General features: G+C 34.8%; 3 protein-coding genes across 5 annotated transcripts in view; 2 read left to right on the top strand and 1 right to left on the bottom strand.

Moving 5' to 3' along the window:
- LOC107843573 (chaperone protein dnaJ 1, mitochondrial) overlaps positions 1–6,939 on the top strand; it is a 32,485-nt gene extending 25,546 nt beyond the window's left edge. Inside the window, exons 16-20 of one of the 2 annotated variants that reach the window (XM_047399790.1) lie at positions 412–468; positions 2,289–2,337; positions 2,423–2,492; positions 3,811–3,900; positions 6,266–6,939. In XM_047399790.1, the coding sequence (XP_047255746.1) occupies positions 412–468; positions 2,289–2,337; positions 2,423–2,492; positions 3,811–3,900; positions 6,266–6,362 (363 nt within the window). In that variant the 3' untranslated portion in view covers positions 6,363–6,939. Of the gene's footprint in view, positions 1–411; positions 469–2,288; positions 2,338–2,422; positions 2,493–3,810; positions 3,901–6,229 lie in introns of both variants that reach the window. The other variant, XM_047399797.1, reaches the window with a different exon arrangement.
- Positions 6,940–8,269: 1,330 nt separating this feature from the next.
- LOC107843721 (pentatricopeptide repeat-containing protein At5g27460) lies at positions 8,270–13,884 on the top strand. Of its 2 annotated transcripts, none has more exons than XM_047399787.1 (4): positions 8,270–8,444; positions 8,538–8,781; positions 10,529–11,899; positions 13,478–13,884. In XM_047399787.1, exons 1-3 carry the CDS (start codon positions 8,395–8,397, stop codon positions 11,750–11,752), a joined length of 1,518 nt encoding a protein of 505 aa, XP_047255743.1. In that variant the 5' UTR covers positions 8,270–8,394; the 3' UTR covers positions 11,753–11,899; positions 13,478–13,884. The 2 variants fall into 2 exon arrangements, with proteins under 2 accessions (XP_047255743.1, XP_047255734.1); XM_047399778.1 differs by lacking the exon at positions 13,478–13,884 and adding an exon at positions 13,097–13,388 and having other exon boundaries at positions 8,271–8,444.
- LOC107843732 (glutathione transferase GST 23) lies at positions 13,263–14,242 on the bottom strand. The gene is made up of 2 exons (XM_016688110.2): positions 13,858–14,242; positions 13,263–13,753 (listed from the first exon to the last, which is right to left on the bottom strand). Exons 1-2 carry the CDS (start codon positions 14,170–14,172, stop codon positions 13,391–13,393), a joined length of 678 nt encoding a protein of 225 aa, XP_016543596.1. The 5' UTR covers positions 14,173–14,242; the 3' UTR covers positions 13,263–13,390.
- Between the last annotated feature and the right edge of the window lie 1,797 nt (positions 14,243–16,039).

Genomic DNA, 16,039 nt, shown 5'->3' with positions numbered 1-16,039 from the left:
CCACTATCATGCATAGTATTTATGTCAAGTTTCATATATCTAAAGTCTAAAGTATGATAGGTTATGGCACTCTGCTCACATGGCTAGCAGTGACCAATTAACTGATTAAAGAAAAGTTAACCGGTTAGTAGCACGAGTGTTTGGCAGACAAAAGATGGTATATGTAGCATGGCAAAAGATGTAATATGTACCTTGCCTTGGGCCTTCTTCATAAACAATATATACGCAGTTTAGCTGGGGCTCCATGACAGAATGTGTACTAGAAAAACATCACAGGAAGTTTGAACAGAAGACTAAATCCATAAGACTGCAAATAAATGCTTAAAGCTCTTATATTCTATCATTTCACATTTGCTTTTGTGGCTTAAAGTAGAGTTGTGAAATTTAGTGGTCCATTTTGAATTTTAATAGGCTATTCTTGGTGGTGAAGTTGAGGTACCAACTCTATCTGGAAAGACTAAGATACAGGTATGGCGTTTTATACTGGGTTTATCTATCTTTCGGCATTTTTTAATTATATTTTAGTTGCTAAAAGTTGTTTAATGCTTTCATGGCTTAATAAAGTTTGAGTTTTCAATGACTAATTGTGAATGATGTGTCCCCTTGATTTTGGATGTGCCTGTTTAATTTCTTTTTCCATGTTGATTGTTGCTTTTTCAAACATCTTTTGACTGAATGGCAGTGATCTTGGTTGTTGCACTCAAGGTTGTGGCCTAGTGGTCGAAGAAGTGTCTTGAGAACCATGAGGCTTTCAGGTTCATATCTCACAAGGGCAAAAAGACTAGCTGATATTCTCCACATCTGTCCAAGTCATGGTGGACAAAATTAACCCGTACCTGTGCTGGTGGGGGAGGTAGCAGGTACCCCGTGAAACTAGTTGGGTTGTGTGCAAGTTTGCCTAGATACCATGGTTATCAACGAAGGGAAAAAAGATAGTCATTTATTTCATGGTTCTGTGAATCTATTTAAAATGGTTTAAATTTTTTTCGTCAACTGTTATTGGAAAAATGTTTCAAGTGTGCACCGTCTTTGCGAACATATGTAGTGTGAGATACAAAATAAGTTTTTTCAATCCCTTGTCTAGAAGGAAAACTAGTTTTGGCTCCAGATATAAAGTAGAGTGCCTTGGGAAAGAGTTTTGTTGCTTATCTCTATAGGTCCTGTAAAATACTCTGTTTTATTTTGAAAAACAAAAGGTGTTTCTGTTATGCTCTTAAAAAGTAGACAGAAGGCAAAACATATGATAGAAATCTAATTTTATTGAGTGGAAAAGCAGCTCCCCCCCCACCCAAACACACACACGACCCAAATCCCACGCTGTTTTAAAAAAGGAGAAAAAGAAAAAAAATTTCTCCCTCCTTCAAGCTTTGGGAATTATTACTTGCCCTTTTTTCTGCGTCAACATCAATTTTTCTTCATCCAAATTGATTTATGTAGACATGCTTATTGGTATCCAAAGATGTTTAGTTTGTTCATGTGGAATAGAAGAGACAACACTGCTTTGATTATTCGCTCAAGCTATTGGGTCTTTACAGGGTTTAAACAATAAAGTTACATGCTCTAAGTACATCATAATATAGGAAGAATCAATCTAATTGATTCTAACAGATGTATACCATATTTACAAGATCCTAACCATATCTACAAGATCTTAACAGCTTTAGTATATTATTTTTTTTCCCATTTGAAAACTTGTAAAAGAGTTTTAGGGTCTTGAGTTAGACTCTCAATGAGAGCACTGCTGTTCTACAAAATCATGCATGGGAATTTTACCTTGCAAGTAAAGGTAGTTATATTTTAGCAAAAGACAAACCTTACACCAATTCTCCTAAAACAGAGACAACCATCTCACTCCACCCATTGTTTTCTGAAAATAACGAGAACTTTTTTTTTTTTTTTTTTGAGAAAGTAAATGAAACCCAGTTCTGTTGAGCAAATACAAATTGTTTTCTAATCCAAACTAAGGGGGGATGATGAGATGAAAGATTGTTACTGAAGCTGCTTGTATGCTTGTAAAAAAGCTTGGGATTGGCTTTGCAATCGAACATCAATTGCGACAATTCAATTAGAACAGATTTCCATCTCTTCTGACACGCCTTTTCAGTTATGGAAGTTGCTTTAGTGTTGCATATGTTGCCTGGAAAATCAGCAGCAGTCATGTGCTTACTCTTTGATGTTTTTCTTTCTATTATTTTGTTTTTTTCCTCATGTGCTAGAACCGATATCTTTTTCCTTTTTGGACTTTCTTACCAAAGCTTGCTGCTATTTTCTATCTGTGCACTTTTTAGGTACCGAAGCGGGTTCAGCATGAACAACTTGTTGTATTACGAGGAAAAGGTATCATAGCTTTAGTTAGAGTGAATTCTAATCAGTTTGATATACTTCCTTCTATGCAATCAGATCTGTTGTCTGTCATACTTAGGTTTGCCAAGGAGTGGGTTTCTGGTGAACCATGGAGATCAATATGTGCGGTTCCGTATTGACTTTCCAACGTATGTTTCTCTCTCGCCTTTCCAGATGATTTTTATCCTAAATCAATGATTACAGTTCACTGAACTCATTAGAAAATCAGGCAAAACTGACAATCTTAACAATTGCATTGCTTAGGAAAAATAGTAATCATCTTTAAATGGGTTTTTAAGATAATAAATCCAGGATGCTACTGAACTGATTTATATTAAGTCAAGCACCAAAATTAGCCACTCTTGCATCCTCGTGGACAACGAAAACAGGAAGAAAAATGATAAATGGTTTCAAAAAGGAATATCGATCTGATGTACAAGAACAATTAGTATTAACTCATCCAACCTTACAAGTTTTATTTGGGATCATGAACATTCCCCAGGTAATTGCACTATTAGTATCTCTGAGAGATTCCTTTGTGAACTGCTTATCTTTATTTAAAATTTTGCATATGTTTAGGGATTGGGGATAGTAGGAGCGACACCTGTGAGCTTTAAACAAATTGGTGTTTAGTTGATAACAGGTTACTAATGTGTCAATGAGAGGATGATAAATTTATTCTCATAACCACTGTGTTGACTCAATCCTTGAGCTCAACTCCACTGAATAAAATCCAAATCGAGCTTTCCTGATCTGAGCTGGTAAGAAACCTTGTTTCACCAAATGAACTATAAACCAGCAATATCTATTGTTAGGTATGAAAATTTCTGGGCATTCAAACTGTACATTGAATGCCTCTACAGATTTATAATCGCCTGCTCTTTCCTTTTGTTTTGTTACTATTATATTTATTGTTATATTTTACTTTTTTGGAAATATTGCTATTTGAATTCGAATCAACGGTATCTGTAGTTACTAGGTGTTGGTAATATTGAGGTATTGATAGATGTACTTTAAGGTATACCTCCACTTTATCGCTCATTATGGGGTTGGGCATTATTTGTCTACTTAAACTGGTTTTGCAGTTGGTTCTCGGTCACCCCAAGAAAAGAGGTGAAATGTGTCTTATTGATTATAAGTGTATTAGAGAAGTACGTAGAAATATGTTCGAAGCCTGGATAGTTAGTTGAAAATATGTCCTCATATTATAGTTTGAGTGGGAAAAAAGTTTTCCACTTAAAGAAACAGATCAATTTTCTTGTGATGAATAAGCAAAGAAAGCAAAGTAGATCAAGTATTACGGAAGAAATAGCTTATCAGATGAAATTGTTCTGACCTAACAGTTCTCATTTATATTTCTATTTTTATCATTTTATGCTTCTCATAAACTTCTGCAAGTTTCTGCTTGAACAAAACTTCGGATGCTCTTTAGCTTAGTTATCATTGTCCTTTTTGTTTTATTTGTAGAGCATTGACTGAACGGCAGCGTGCTATAATGGAAGAATTTGCACAGGAGGAAATTGTTAATGGAGATTACATGGATGGAGAAGTAAATTCGTAAGTGTTCTTCTTTTTTAACTTTGAAGGCATGGCGTGCCTCATGGCTCCGATCAGTCAGTAGTATTTACTGTAGTCAGCTCTCGTTAAACTCTTTTGCTAACTAATTTAAGAAGACTATAATTGGAAATTTTGTGCTATCCTTGATGCATGCGGATGTTCCTATGAATATTTGAGGAGTTCACCACAAGTAAATACTGTCAATTGAAATAATTTTAAGTTATCTTTCTAGCCAAAAAAAGACCGGAGATAATGGGGTTAGCCTTCTAGTTATTATGCTATACTTTAGATTCATGATAAAATCAATTGATAGGCAACGCTGAATGATGAGTTGCCGATTTCAGCTACTCACTGAACTTCGCCACATTGAATCTTTCCTCTACTGAGCATCTTTTCTCCTTGAGGAATATGAATTTTGCATTTGAATTCTTGCTGCCGATACTTGTTGTTCTTGTTGGAGGAGTTGTACGTTCATTGGAGATTTGGGGTTAACTCGTCAATGTGATCAGTCTCTTTCTAGGACCCCCAAATAGTGGTGATAGCCAAATTGTGTTTCCGCATTCTTTCTCTTTTCATATATTTGTCATAATTATTTTCCCAGTTTCTCTATTCATATATTTGTTATTCATACTTTAATTATTAGTCTTGGACTAGACATACATTTTTTTTTTCTTTTCCATTTGCACTTTTCTTTTTAAACCCCATGGTTTATTTGCGGTTTGCTCTTAAAGCCCCATCAGACTTTAGGACTTTTTGTGCTTTTCGCATTGATAACTCTTGGCCAGAGAGAAAGGTATTACATATATTATAGATTATGTGAAATCTACCCTATTGAATTGCATTTCAAGTGAAAAGACCATATGCTAGGTTTGTCGATGTAATCTTTTCGGTGAGGATGTGATATATTTATTGGGTTCTAAGTGAATATGTGAATGGAAAATGGAGGGAAAAATGAAGTGAATTTTCACTTTAAGGAAGTAAAGTTCTTCCACATTAGTGGGAGAAAGAAACTTTCTTATGCTTATATTGAGAAGCATTCCGTTATGTGGATAGAGAGGCAAGGACAAGACATACCTTGCACCGTCATTGTTCGGCTCAACTTAGGCTTTGGATTCAGATTTAAATTTGGATCTGGATTTGAAAAATGATCAACCGAGAGATTAGCTTTTTGGACAAAATTTATTCGAATATTGATTAGTACGTAATTGATCGAACACTACTTGAAAACAGCTCTTCTGCTCCAAAACGAACTGTTCCAAATGTTTCCGGAAATTCTTGCTCCCATTGGACCATTTGTATCTATATGCATCAAGATCGCGATTCATGGATCACTCGGTTCAAGAAATCAAAATAAGAGGCTCTAACCAGGATTTGAAAAATGATCGATAGAGAGATTATCTTTTTGGACAAAATTTATTCGAAACTTGAAAATAAGTGAAGTTCTTAATCCAAAAATTCAATAGAAATATTTCTCCATTTGCGGAGCAATCACAACGCACCTCGAAGGGACGTAACCCTTAGAGGTGCTGTTTCGGAATGAAATGACGACCTATGCGCACAGGTCTGACATAGGTCATACGCAGGTCGAGTGCAGGCCAAGCCAGATCATTGTGGTTTGTGCCAAATCTACTTGTGCACGCAGATGCAACATAAGTGGGTGTCGTTTCGAAAATAGTGCATTGTTTCGTGAATAGTTGCTTCCTTTCTGAAGCACCATCTTTTAGCTATAAATACCTGAACTTTTCCTCAGGTAAAGGTACGGAAATTTGAGTTGAAAAACATCTTCTTTTAAAAACTCTAATGTGATCTTCAAATTGTTGAGTGAGTTCGTGGTTCAGAAAATTTGAGGTACCACTATTTTCTTAAGTAAATCATTTTATTCTGGGAGGAGATATTCCATTGACCTAGGGGACACACACCGTGAATTCGGTGGACTTGATTCTATCATCTTTCTGTCGTCATCTTGCTTTTTTTAAGTTTAGTTCATTTGAACTTGCGTTTGAAGTTGTTGGAACTTCTTTGTAGTTCTTGAACTTAGTGTTGAAGTTCATGTTGTTAAATACAGATTATGTATCCGGAAAATAACAATATTTAGACTTGTACCCCATTTAACATTCGCCTAATAGACTTGATCAAAAGAATAAGTGTGTGTTAAATCTGTTGAGTGAGGGCAGGTCCTGGGTCCTCATGGACCTATCTACCAATGCCCGGAAAAAAAAAAGTGTAACTTTCCGTCAAATAGCAAGGAATGTTTGGTTTCTAGGTTGAAATCTGGAATGCCGTAATTATTTGCAAACTAGACATTGAGGAGGCTTTTGGTGGTTAACAGGCTTTATCAGCAGCTCTCTACTGGTTGAACTTACAGGTGGCAGCAGTTGATTGAACGTATATCAAACCCAAAGTTTGTGGTTGAATTTTCACTCTTGATGGTGATTCTTTTGTTGTTAATCAAAACACTGTGATTGTGGAGGCGTCAGTTGTCCTCGGCAGATGGTTGATGTACTACAAGAATCCCTGATCCAGCTGCTTTCAACATCATACCTGCAGAGAGTTTGCTAGTCACAGACTTCGATCTGATCTGAGAGCTTCCTACAATGGAGTGAAACTTACCAAATGTCTACCGTCCTGGTAGCTATATAACATACACATGGTGGAGCTATTTTTGGTTGTTCACTTTTTGCGTCGAGTTCAGATTATATAGCATTTAACATGCATATATAGTTCTCAAAATAAAAAAAAGTGCCTATTTTATCCAAGGCCTTTGATGAGAAAGTTGAGTTTCAGTATCTGGTTACAAGTGTTCCTGTATTTCTACATACAACAATTGTAGGGAATTACTCATATGCCTCTGAAATCTTGCATTATATCCATTCTTTTTCTTTTTTTTTGCAATGCTTACATAACATAGTTCCAATTGTAGTCAAAACCCTGTGACTGAGAGTATATGTTTTCTTTGGGAACTGTTGAGAGAAGGAAATGTTTATAGGGTCCTACTCACTTGTTTGTGTGAAGAAATATAATTTTTTTTTTGCGCCTTTTTATTGTGAGTCATAATTATAACTTACAGGAATTTTGCTTAGCTTTGTTTGATTTAGTGTAAACAGAAACTAATAGCTCAAACAGAAGACATTTTTGATGTTCTAGATTATTTATAGTAACAGGTAATAGATGCAAACTGTTGTAAGTTGTAATTATTTTGAGAGGGACTACATTTTTTGTAGTACACCTGACCTGAGGATATACAGACTAATGTTTCGACTGTGTGGGGAAAAAATAACTTAATATCATGAATTATAAATTTAGAAAAAAAGGTCATATTTGCTCCTATGCTATTGGAAAAGGTTTAATATTACCATCGGGCATGCTGTCAGCTTATATATGTAACTTTAAAAAAGTGGCTCAATTTATCCCTAACTTATATATAAATGATTCATAAATACCCTTCTTCCCTCTTTGGGTTTACAAATACCCTTGATTAGTTTTTAAGCTTCATAAACTAATAAGCTTGATTTGTTTTTTGTTTTTTGTTTTATGTTTTTGATTACATAAAATTTAGCTTGGCTATATAAGGATAACCCTATAGCCTATTAAATTATTGCGCTAAAAATATAGGAAAAGAGGAAGTTTCTTTTAGCCATTATTTTGGCTTGTTCGGATTTTTTTCATCATTTAGGATTTGCACTCACAATATGCTTTTCAGCTTTTGCATTGCTTCTGAAAAACTCTTTTATTCATAATACAACTTTTATATACGCTAGCTATTTGTTGAGAAAAAAGATATATAATGACAATTAAAGTGAGAAGTCATTTAATTTATACTTAGCACAATGATTTTTTGCGCTATAGATATAAAGGATACAATTTTTTCCACTCATTAGAATTAATTCGACTTGTTTTCATGCTATTCCAGACTATATTGTATTAGAACTGATACAATTACATACTCCCTCTGTTCAATTTTATTTGTTGCTATTTTATTTTTCGAGGTCAATCTATATGAACTTTGACCAAGTGTATAATTTAATTTTTTGTTTTTAAAATTTAGATGGTCGAAAGTAATATTAAAAATGTTATAAGTTGCATCAATATTAATAAAAAATCTTAAAATATGAATCTAAGTTTATGCAAGTTGACCTCGAGAAGCAAAACACTGTCAAGTAAAAGGAACGAATGGAGTAAAAAATAAGTTGACCTCGAGAAGCAAAACACTGACAAGTAAAAGGAACGAATGGAGTAAAAAATAAAATTAATGGTCAATGATAATATCCTTTGCCTGATTTGAAATTATATTGAATTGTGTACTTAACAAATTATTTAAAAGTTATTAACTATTTTAACTCAATAATATCTTCATGGGTTAAATGGAACAAGCTTTGAGAATTTGGGAACTAAACTGTTACCTTCAAAAAACATATAGTAATTCCCTCAAAACCAAACAAACACCAAAGAACAAGAAGAACTCTCTTGAGGAAGTAACAAAAAAAATCTCTGAAAATGGTATTCAAGGTAGCAGCAACTGGCCTCAATTTTTCAAGATTTCAAAGGTAATAGACACCCTTTTCTCTCTTTATTCCATTTATGTAATTTGTAATTTGTACATTACTCTCATTGAAATCGTTTACTACATGTTTTGGCAGCTTGTGGACATGGAGATTTGTGCTGTATCGATTATGTTCTACCAACAAAGCACCGCCGTTTAATGGCAGTTACCGTGGTGGGGGTGATATGGAAAAACGAATTTTGAAGGTGGTTTCATCGGGTGTGAAGACGAAGAGTGTGCTTGAGAATTGGGTGGATGAAGGTGGTAGAGTTTCTATGAATGAGCTAAGGGTCATTACTCGGAAGCTTATAAAACGACGTCGTTTTGGACCTGCACTGGAGGTATTGCATTCATTCGCTCATGAGTTCTTTTTTAATTAAACAAAGTTGTAGAATTCAGTGTTGAGTGCTTTGCCTCGCTTAATGAGTGCTTCAGCCTATCATCAAGGTTCTAAGGCATACTTTTCCTTGCCAATGAGCACACTAAACAACTGATAGTTCACTTTATCGTAATTTGTTTTTTTGTTTTCTTGTTCATATATTTTTCATTCATGCCTATAATTATTTGTTTTTGGGCTTGATTGAACTCAGCATAGTTAGAGATTAGAGGAGATAGTCTTTCTTTCTATTGCTTGAGTGGAATCAGTTGACAAAAAGCTCGAACGTAATTGACTTCTTTCTTAACAACAATAAAGGAAGAGATGATTTGGAGAAGAATTCATTCCTCTCCGAGCAGTGAAGTGCCATATCCTAGAGAGAGGGCTTTACCGGTCCATATATATTTGTATTGTTTTTCCCTTTGCACCTTTATTCAGTAAAGCCCATGTTTTATTTGCGGTTTGCACTTATAGCACCAACGGACCTTAGAGCAAAAGCATTTTTTGCTTTTGATAACATCCTTGTGTGCTTGATTATGTGATTTACTCTCTCTGTCCATTTTTACTTGTCTATTATTAACTTGACACACTCTTAAGAGCATTAAATAGAATGACAATTTTACTGGAACACCCTTTAAATATAATAAATTCTGTCCTTAGAAATTGAGGAGGCAACCTTGGAGTAACTGCTAGAGTTGTTGCTATGTGATCAGGAGGTCACAAGTATAAGCCGTAGAAACAACCTTGTCACGCTCTGAGCCTACACCCTAGGCGTAACATGGCACCTGGAACCACAAGTGATCCCAAGTGGACACTTGGCCTGGCAAACTATTCATAAAACTCAACTTCGAAAATATGTAGAAGCTAGAAATACAGTCATGGACTAAGTCACTAGAAATATGATAAACTTTAATTTGAAATACTGAATGTCAACTTGAAAGACAACAAAACCAACTGTCTAATGCCTAATGTAGCCTCGGTACTCATGAACTGAAAGAGTTGTTGGGACATGGCCCTGGAATACCTTTATTGGGAACTAACAGCTGAAATTGAAACCTATCTAATAAACTGGAAACTCAGCAAATCATCACCAATTCCTCTGGATGCAAAGAGGACACTCACCACAAGTGAAACTGGATGGTCTAATGAAAGGACTAGCGGCAGTCCAGAGTCTGTATGCCAAAATCTACATCATGAAATGATATAGCGCAAAAAGAGTGTCAATTTTTTGAATGTATTGGTACATAAAAGCGGAATGAAAACTGAAACTGACAACTCTGGAATTAAAACATAACATATGACATGAGTAAGGAGATGTGAAACAAAAGACTTACCGACTCTTTTCTTGCAAAGTTGTCAGGACTAAAGTAATACAATGAATGAGTTATTTAAAATCATATAGAAACTTAAATAGTAAACTTCATGAAATGTAAGCCCGAAAACATTTAATTGAAATGTTGTAGAAAAACAACTTCAATACAAATATCATACATAATAAGTAACTTGAATAAATATTAAGTTTTTCTAGATTGAGGGAGTTTCTCTTAACCGACATAAACCGTATGAGCAATATGGAGTCCAATGTGGTGGGTATTTTACACAAGGACTATGAAACCTTTTCTTCTGAAATGTCTCCTTCGTTTGATCTATTTGTGCATGTAATGAAGACAACAATGTAAATCATTATTTCTCTTTTTTAAATTTATTTACAGATACTTAACTGGATGGAAACTCAACATAGTTCTCAGATGACACCTTATGATTATGCCAGGAGACAGGAATTAACTGTTAAAGAACACGGTACAATAGAAGCTGAAAGATATTTTGAGAGTTTAACAAGCACTTTTTCACTGAAAGCTGCTTCCCTTCCTCTTCTTCGTTGTTATGTTGAAGAAAGGTCCACTGAGAAGGCTGAAGCTTTCATGTTAAAGATAAACAAGTTGGGACTTGCTCTGAGCCCTCATTCGTTTAATGAGATGCTGAAGCTTTATAAGGCCACATCTCAGTACCAGAAAATACCATCAGTCATTCTGCTGATGAAACAAAACCGAATAACCTTAAACATCCTCTCCTATAATCTCTGGATGGATGCATGTGGGGAGCTCTCTGGGGTTGAATCAGCGGAGATGGTATATAAAGAAATGCTGAGTGACCAAAATGTAGAAGTGGGTTGGAGCTCTTTATCTACATTAGCGAATATTTATAAGAAAGCAGGACTGACGGACAAGGCAATTTTGGCCCTAAAAACTGCTGAAAAGAAAATATCCAACAGCAATCACTATCCTTACTTCTTTCTCATTACACAGTATACTTCTTTGAATAACAAAGATGGAGTATATAGAGTCTGGAAAGCTTCTAAAGCAGTAAACTCCCCACTAACTTGTGCCAATTACATGTGTATCTTGTCGTCTCTGGTTAAGCTTGGTGACATGAGAGAAGCCGAGAGAATTTTTGTGGAATGGGAGTCTCAATGCAGGACATATGACATTAGGGTCTCCAACATACTTCTCGGTGGATACATGAGAAATGGATCAGTTGGAAAAGCTGAATCATTACATTTTCGTACTTTGGAGAAAGGTGGATGTCCAAATTCTAAAACCTGGGAGATACTGGTGGAAGGTTGGCTAAGAAGTCAGCAAATGGATAAAGCTATTGATGCCTTGAAAAATGGTCTTGCTGCTCTAAAAGATTATGAATGGAGGCCATCACCAAGTATTGCTGTCGCAATTACAGAATATTTCAAAGAAACTAAAAATTTTGAGAAGGCTATAGAGTTTCTTGCAACTCTTAGACATTTTGGTCTTACTTATTTGCAAGTGTACAAGTCATTGCTTAGAATGCAAACTTCAAGAGAAGAAAGTCCACTGTACATCCTTGAAATGATGCAGAATGATGGAATTGACATGGATGATGAAATGATGCAGAATGACTTTTAGACCTGGGCAAAAGATAGATTAGTACGCTGAGCGTGTTGCCTTGTAAGAGAACTTTTTTTTTCAGTTGGTGCTAACTCTGAGTCTGTGGCTTAAAATATGAAGAGCACAGTGGATGTGATTGATTGAGACTGCACCCTGCAGCAACTGGTAAGTTTTGGTTTGATTAAAATACTCTCTTTTCTATGATTCCCTTTGCACTTGGAAGTTGCAATATCAGTAACTCGGTGAAAGATAATGGCTTCTGCATTTTCTGTTATCTAGCCAGAGTGTAGATTTATTCTACTAACTGTTGTTCTCATGATACTTGAATTTTTCGGGCATTTGATATTTGCGTTTAAAATTCAATACATGACAGCTGGATATCTTACAGAACCCAAACAGGCTGCCGGCAAGGACATTTTAAGTTTGAAATATTAATTTCCTCTTATAGTCTTTATTAAGATAGATGATTTTCCTGCTGCTTATGCATAATCCAGGCTTAAGATTAAGATTCAGCTTTATCAAATATATTTCTCTTAATTTACTCTGTGGATCATCTGCTTCTATGTCCAATGTAAGATATAAGCTTTGGTGGATATCTCAACTTTTCTGAATATCTGATTCACCAAGCATGGTGGCAAAATCTTTTTTCAGCTTTGAGATGTATTCTCATTATTTACACTTTTATCGCGATTCACTCTAGCAAGCTTCTTTTGTGACTAGTCAGTTTCCTTTCCGTATGAAGAATACTATATCATTTACAAAAGGATGATGAAGCTTCAGTAAAGACATGTCTGTTTTACATTTCTGTTGCAGTACTGAACTTCATGCACGTCATAGTCCTATTATGATTATTCTTTTCAATTTGAGACTTTTATAGCGAGCTGGCCCAAGAAAATAGCTCCTAATTTTTCTGAAACTGTGTGTTCTTAATGCCTACCATAACTAATATGGAGTTGTGTCGTGATAGAGATGATATGGATATGTTACCTGGCTTGGACTGGAATAATATTATGGTTCTTTGTATCTCGATGCGTGTATCAAACTAGTTTTCTCTTTCCTGACCTCTCTCGTTGAACTGGCTCTCTTATTCATCATATTCAAATATATGAGTGGTAGTACTATAGGTGATTTTGCACAAATAGGTGTAAGATCACATACAGTTGCAGGCTGAATGTCTATTTGAATGTGTATAGCTTTACTAATGGATGAGGGTTGCTTCCTCATTAATAATCAATTAAATTATGGTTCAAAGTCTCTGGTCCTTTGTGGCTTATCGTCAATGTCCCAGTGCTTGGTTTCTTTTAACTTTCGCAGCCCTTTTCCGCCTTCCTTTACTAAAATGAAATTCACTTTTACTTGCAGAATGTTGAAGGAACTTGTATCTTTAAAAGGAACCCAAATGTTGTGTGGCGTATGGACAGTCAGGGACTTGTCCTTTATCAAGATGCAATGCTCCTCGACATTTGAATAGTTGAAGTTTCTCTAATTACAGAAAATGACTATATGATATAATGATCGTAGATGCTTATACCCTTATTTCCCCATAACTGTATTAGATAGGCAAAATCTTACATGTCATTCAAACTCATCGAAAAGATTACATATCATATGATCATATTTAGTAAAATCTTCCTCAATGGGAACAGATTTTAGATCTCAGGTTGATGCTGAAGCAACCAACATCTTGTGAAATCCTTTGTTATGCTCTAACAATTTGTCTTTGGGTGGTGTACACTCTTTCAGAACGGGTGCAGCTTCGAGGACGTTCTGAAACCATGAAACAAGTGAAGGCATTTCCTCAGCATCAACAAGTTTAATATCCACAATCTCCCCAACAATCTGAGCCCAGCAGATGATCCAAGCAGCCGCGACATCCATGAAGCCTATTTTCGTATCTCCAAAAAAGCGTTTCTTGCCTAGTTCTCCCTCTAAAATTTTCAAGTTCTCGCGAGCTTCTTTTGCTATCTTCCGCTGCTCCTCTCCGACCTTGGAGAAAGTACCAAATATTCCTGGCACACACTGTAAAGACAGAAAGAAAGAGCATGAATGATTCAGTGATTTACTGCAAGGTGATAAACAAGTAACAGGAATGGATTATTTCATATTTGAACATTGGTTATTACCTTGTCATCAACAAATTTTACCCAAAAGCGTGCCTTGGCTCTTTCATAAGGATCCTCAGGGAGGATGGGATTGTGCTTCCATGTCTCTTCAATGTATTCAAGTATGACTAGTGATTCTGCAATAGGTTTCCCATCATGAACCAAAACTGGAATCTTTTTATGAACTGGATTGCACTGCAAGATCAAAGGACTTTTGTTTGGGAGATCTTCTTCTTGGTAGTCATATTCAATTCCTTTCAGTTTCAGTGCCCAATGAACCCTCAGAGTAAAAGGACTTGCCCAATATCCAAGCAATTTCACTTTCTCACCTGCCATTGCTGATTCTTTGCTATGTAGAGAGAGGCTAGCTACCCAATCTCTCTTGTTATATTGAGTTCTCTCTTGCTGTACTGACCATATGTGGGTCAATAGCTGCTGCTAAATGTTGGGATATTACAAGTCTTGAGGTAATTAATAAGTGTGAAATAGTTTACCAAGTACTTTTCTTAAAAGATACTACCTCCGTCCCATATTAGTTGATCGCTTTACTAAATTAAGAAAATATTAATTAAATTTTTTCCATCACCCTTGCAATTAATTCTTTTTTAAAACGTGCACACTTGTCTATAAAGTTTTCAAAGTTTTCAAGAATTTTTTTTAAAGAATGAATTAGTAAAATTACCATCTTATTAATCACCTTATAAAATAAAATGTGACCGACGGAGGGAATAGTAGTACTTCGGTGTCAAGGTAAACCAATATGATTTTGATTGTTCGACTTTTCAATACTGATGAACGGTCCTTTCCTGCTATTAATTATATTAAGTTGATTGGAAAATGACATCTTCTGCAATCTTATTCACATAGTTTTGGGATAATTTCATGAGATAATACATGATCCTAAAATGACATCTTCTGCAATCTTATTCACATAGTTTTGGGATAATTTCATGAGATAATACATGATCCTAAACTTGACAGTAAATTATAACTTTGATCTTAAACTTTGATAATATATAAATATGGTTTTTAACTATTCAAAACTGTACAAATATGACTTTCGATCCTACGTGGCAAAATGAGTATTCAACACGTAAAACTGAGTGCGTCCAGCTTAAAATCTAAGGGCATAACAATAAATATGATCCTAAACTTGACACCAAATAATAACTTTAACCTTAAACTTTGACAGTGCATAAATATGACATTTAACTATTCAAAAAAAGCATAAATATGACCTTTAAATGACTTTTCACTATTATTTTCGGCTCAAAGATTAAAATGATATCTAATTTCTTTTGTCATTGCTGAAAAAGAGCAATATTAAAGATTTATTAATTAGGTGGGTCAACCTCATGCGAAAAAATCGCACGGGTATGTATATATGTTATAAAGAAGAGGGTGAATTTAAGTTATATAATATATCTAAATATAATTTATTTAAATATTAAATTAAGAATGAAACTATACTAATAATAAAAAAAATTATAGTTTTAATAAAACGTTATTAAATTAACGTTATTAAGAATAGTAGTAGTATATTAAAATAACGTTATTAAATTAACACAGGGGCGCCATGGGGTTCACCCGAACCCCCTCGATAAAAAATTACGTTGTATATATAAGGTAGAAAATTTATATTTATGTACGTATATTAATGTTGACCCACATGAAACAAGGCACTTAGATAGCCCAATGGTGTTATTTGCTCTTCTTGGGCGCTTCCTTCAGCCTATTGTGTCGTCTACGCGGGTTCGATCTCTAAATAAATAAATAAATTATAATAATAATAATAATAATAATAAAAATAAAAACGACGCCGTTTTAGCACCAAAAATAAAACTTTGACAGTGTACAAATATGACTTTTAACCATTCAAAATTATACAAATATGACCTCCCTCCAAGTCAGTCATTTTAACGACGTGGTATTGTGTGATTGAATTACCTTTCCACATAAGCGCGAGTTGCAAAATCAAAGATCATATTTGTTCAGATTTTGAATAATTAAATGTTCTATTTGTGCACTATTAAAGTTTAAGGTCAAAGTTATAATTTAATGTCAAATTTAAGATCATATTTACATAGTATCTCTAATTTCACCTGATACAAGTTTTAGTATTAATTTTCCAGTCAGGGTAGAAAAGTCAAAATGACTGTTAAAAAAGGAAGCGAAGTGTAAACGGACGTTATCATAATTCACA

This window comes from Capsicum annuum, chromosome 1, assembly GCF_002878395.1.
Source record: "Capsicum annuum cultivar UCD-10X-F1 chromosome 1, UCD10Xv1.1, whole genome shotgun sequence".
Classification (NCBI taxonomy): Eukaryota; Viridiplantae; Streptophyta; class Magnoliopsida; order Solanales; family Solanaceae; genus Capsicum; species Capsicum annuum.
This window is presented reverse-complemented; position numbering and strand designations above follow the sequence as displayed.

Coding starts and splice junctions, on each gene's coding strand:
- LOC107843721 (XM_047399787.1), top strand. CDS start 8,395: ATGGTATTCAAGGTAGCAGCAACTGGCCTCAATTTTTCAAGATTTCAA. Junction 8,445..8,537: donor AATTTTTCAAGATTTCAAAG/GTAATAGACACC, acceptor ATGTTTTGGCAG/CTTGTGGACATGGAGATTTG. Junction 8,782..10,528: donor GTTTTGGACCTGCACTGGAG/GTATTGCATTCA, acceptor ATTTATTTACAG/ATACTTAACTGGATGGAAAC.
- LOC107843732 (XM_016688110.2), bottom strand. CDS start 14,172: ATGGCAGGTGAGAAAGTGAAATTGCTTGGATATTGGGCAAGTCCTTTT. Junction 13,754..13,857: donor TAAAATTTGTTGATGACAAG/GTAATAACCAAT, acceptor CTGTCTTTACAG/TGTGTGCCAGGAATATTTGG.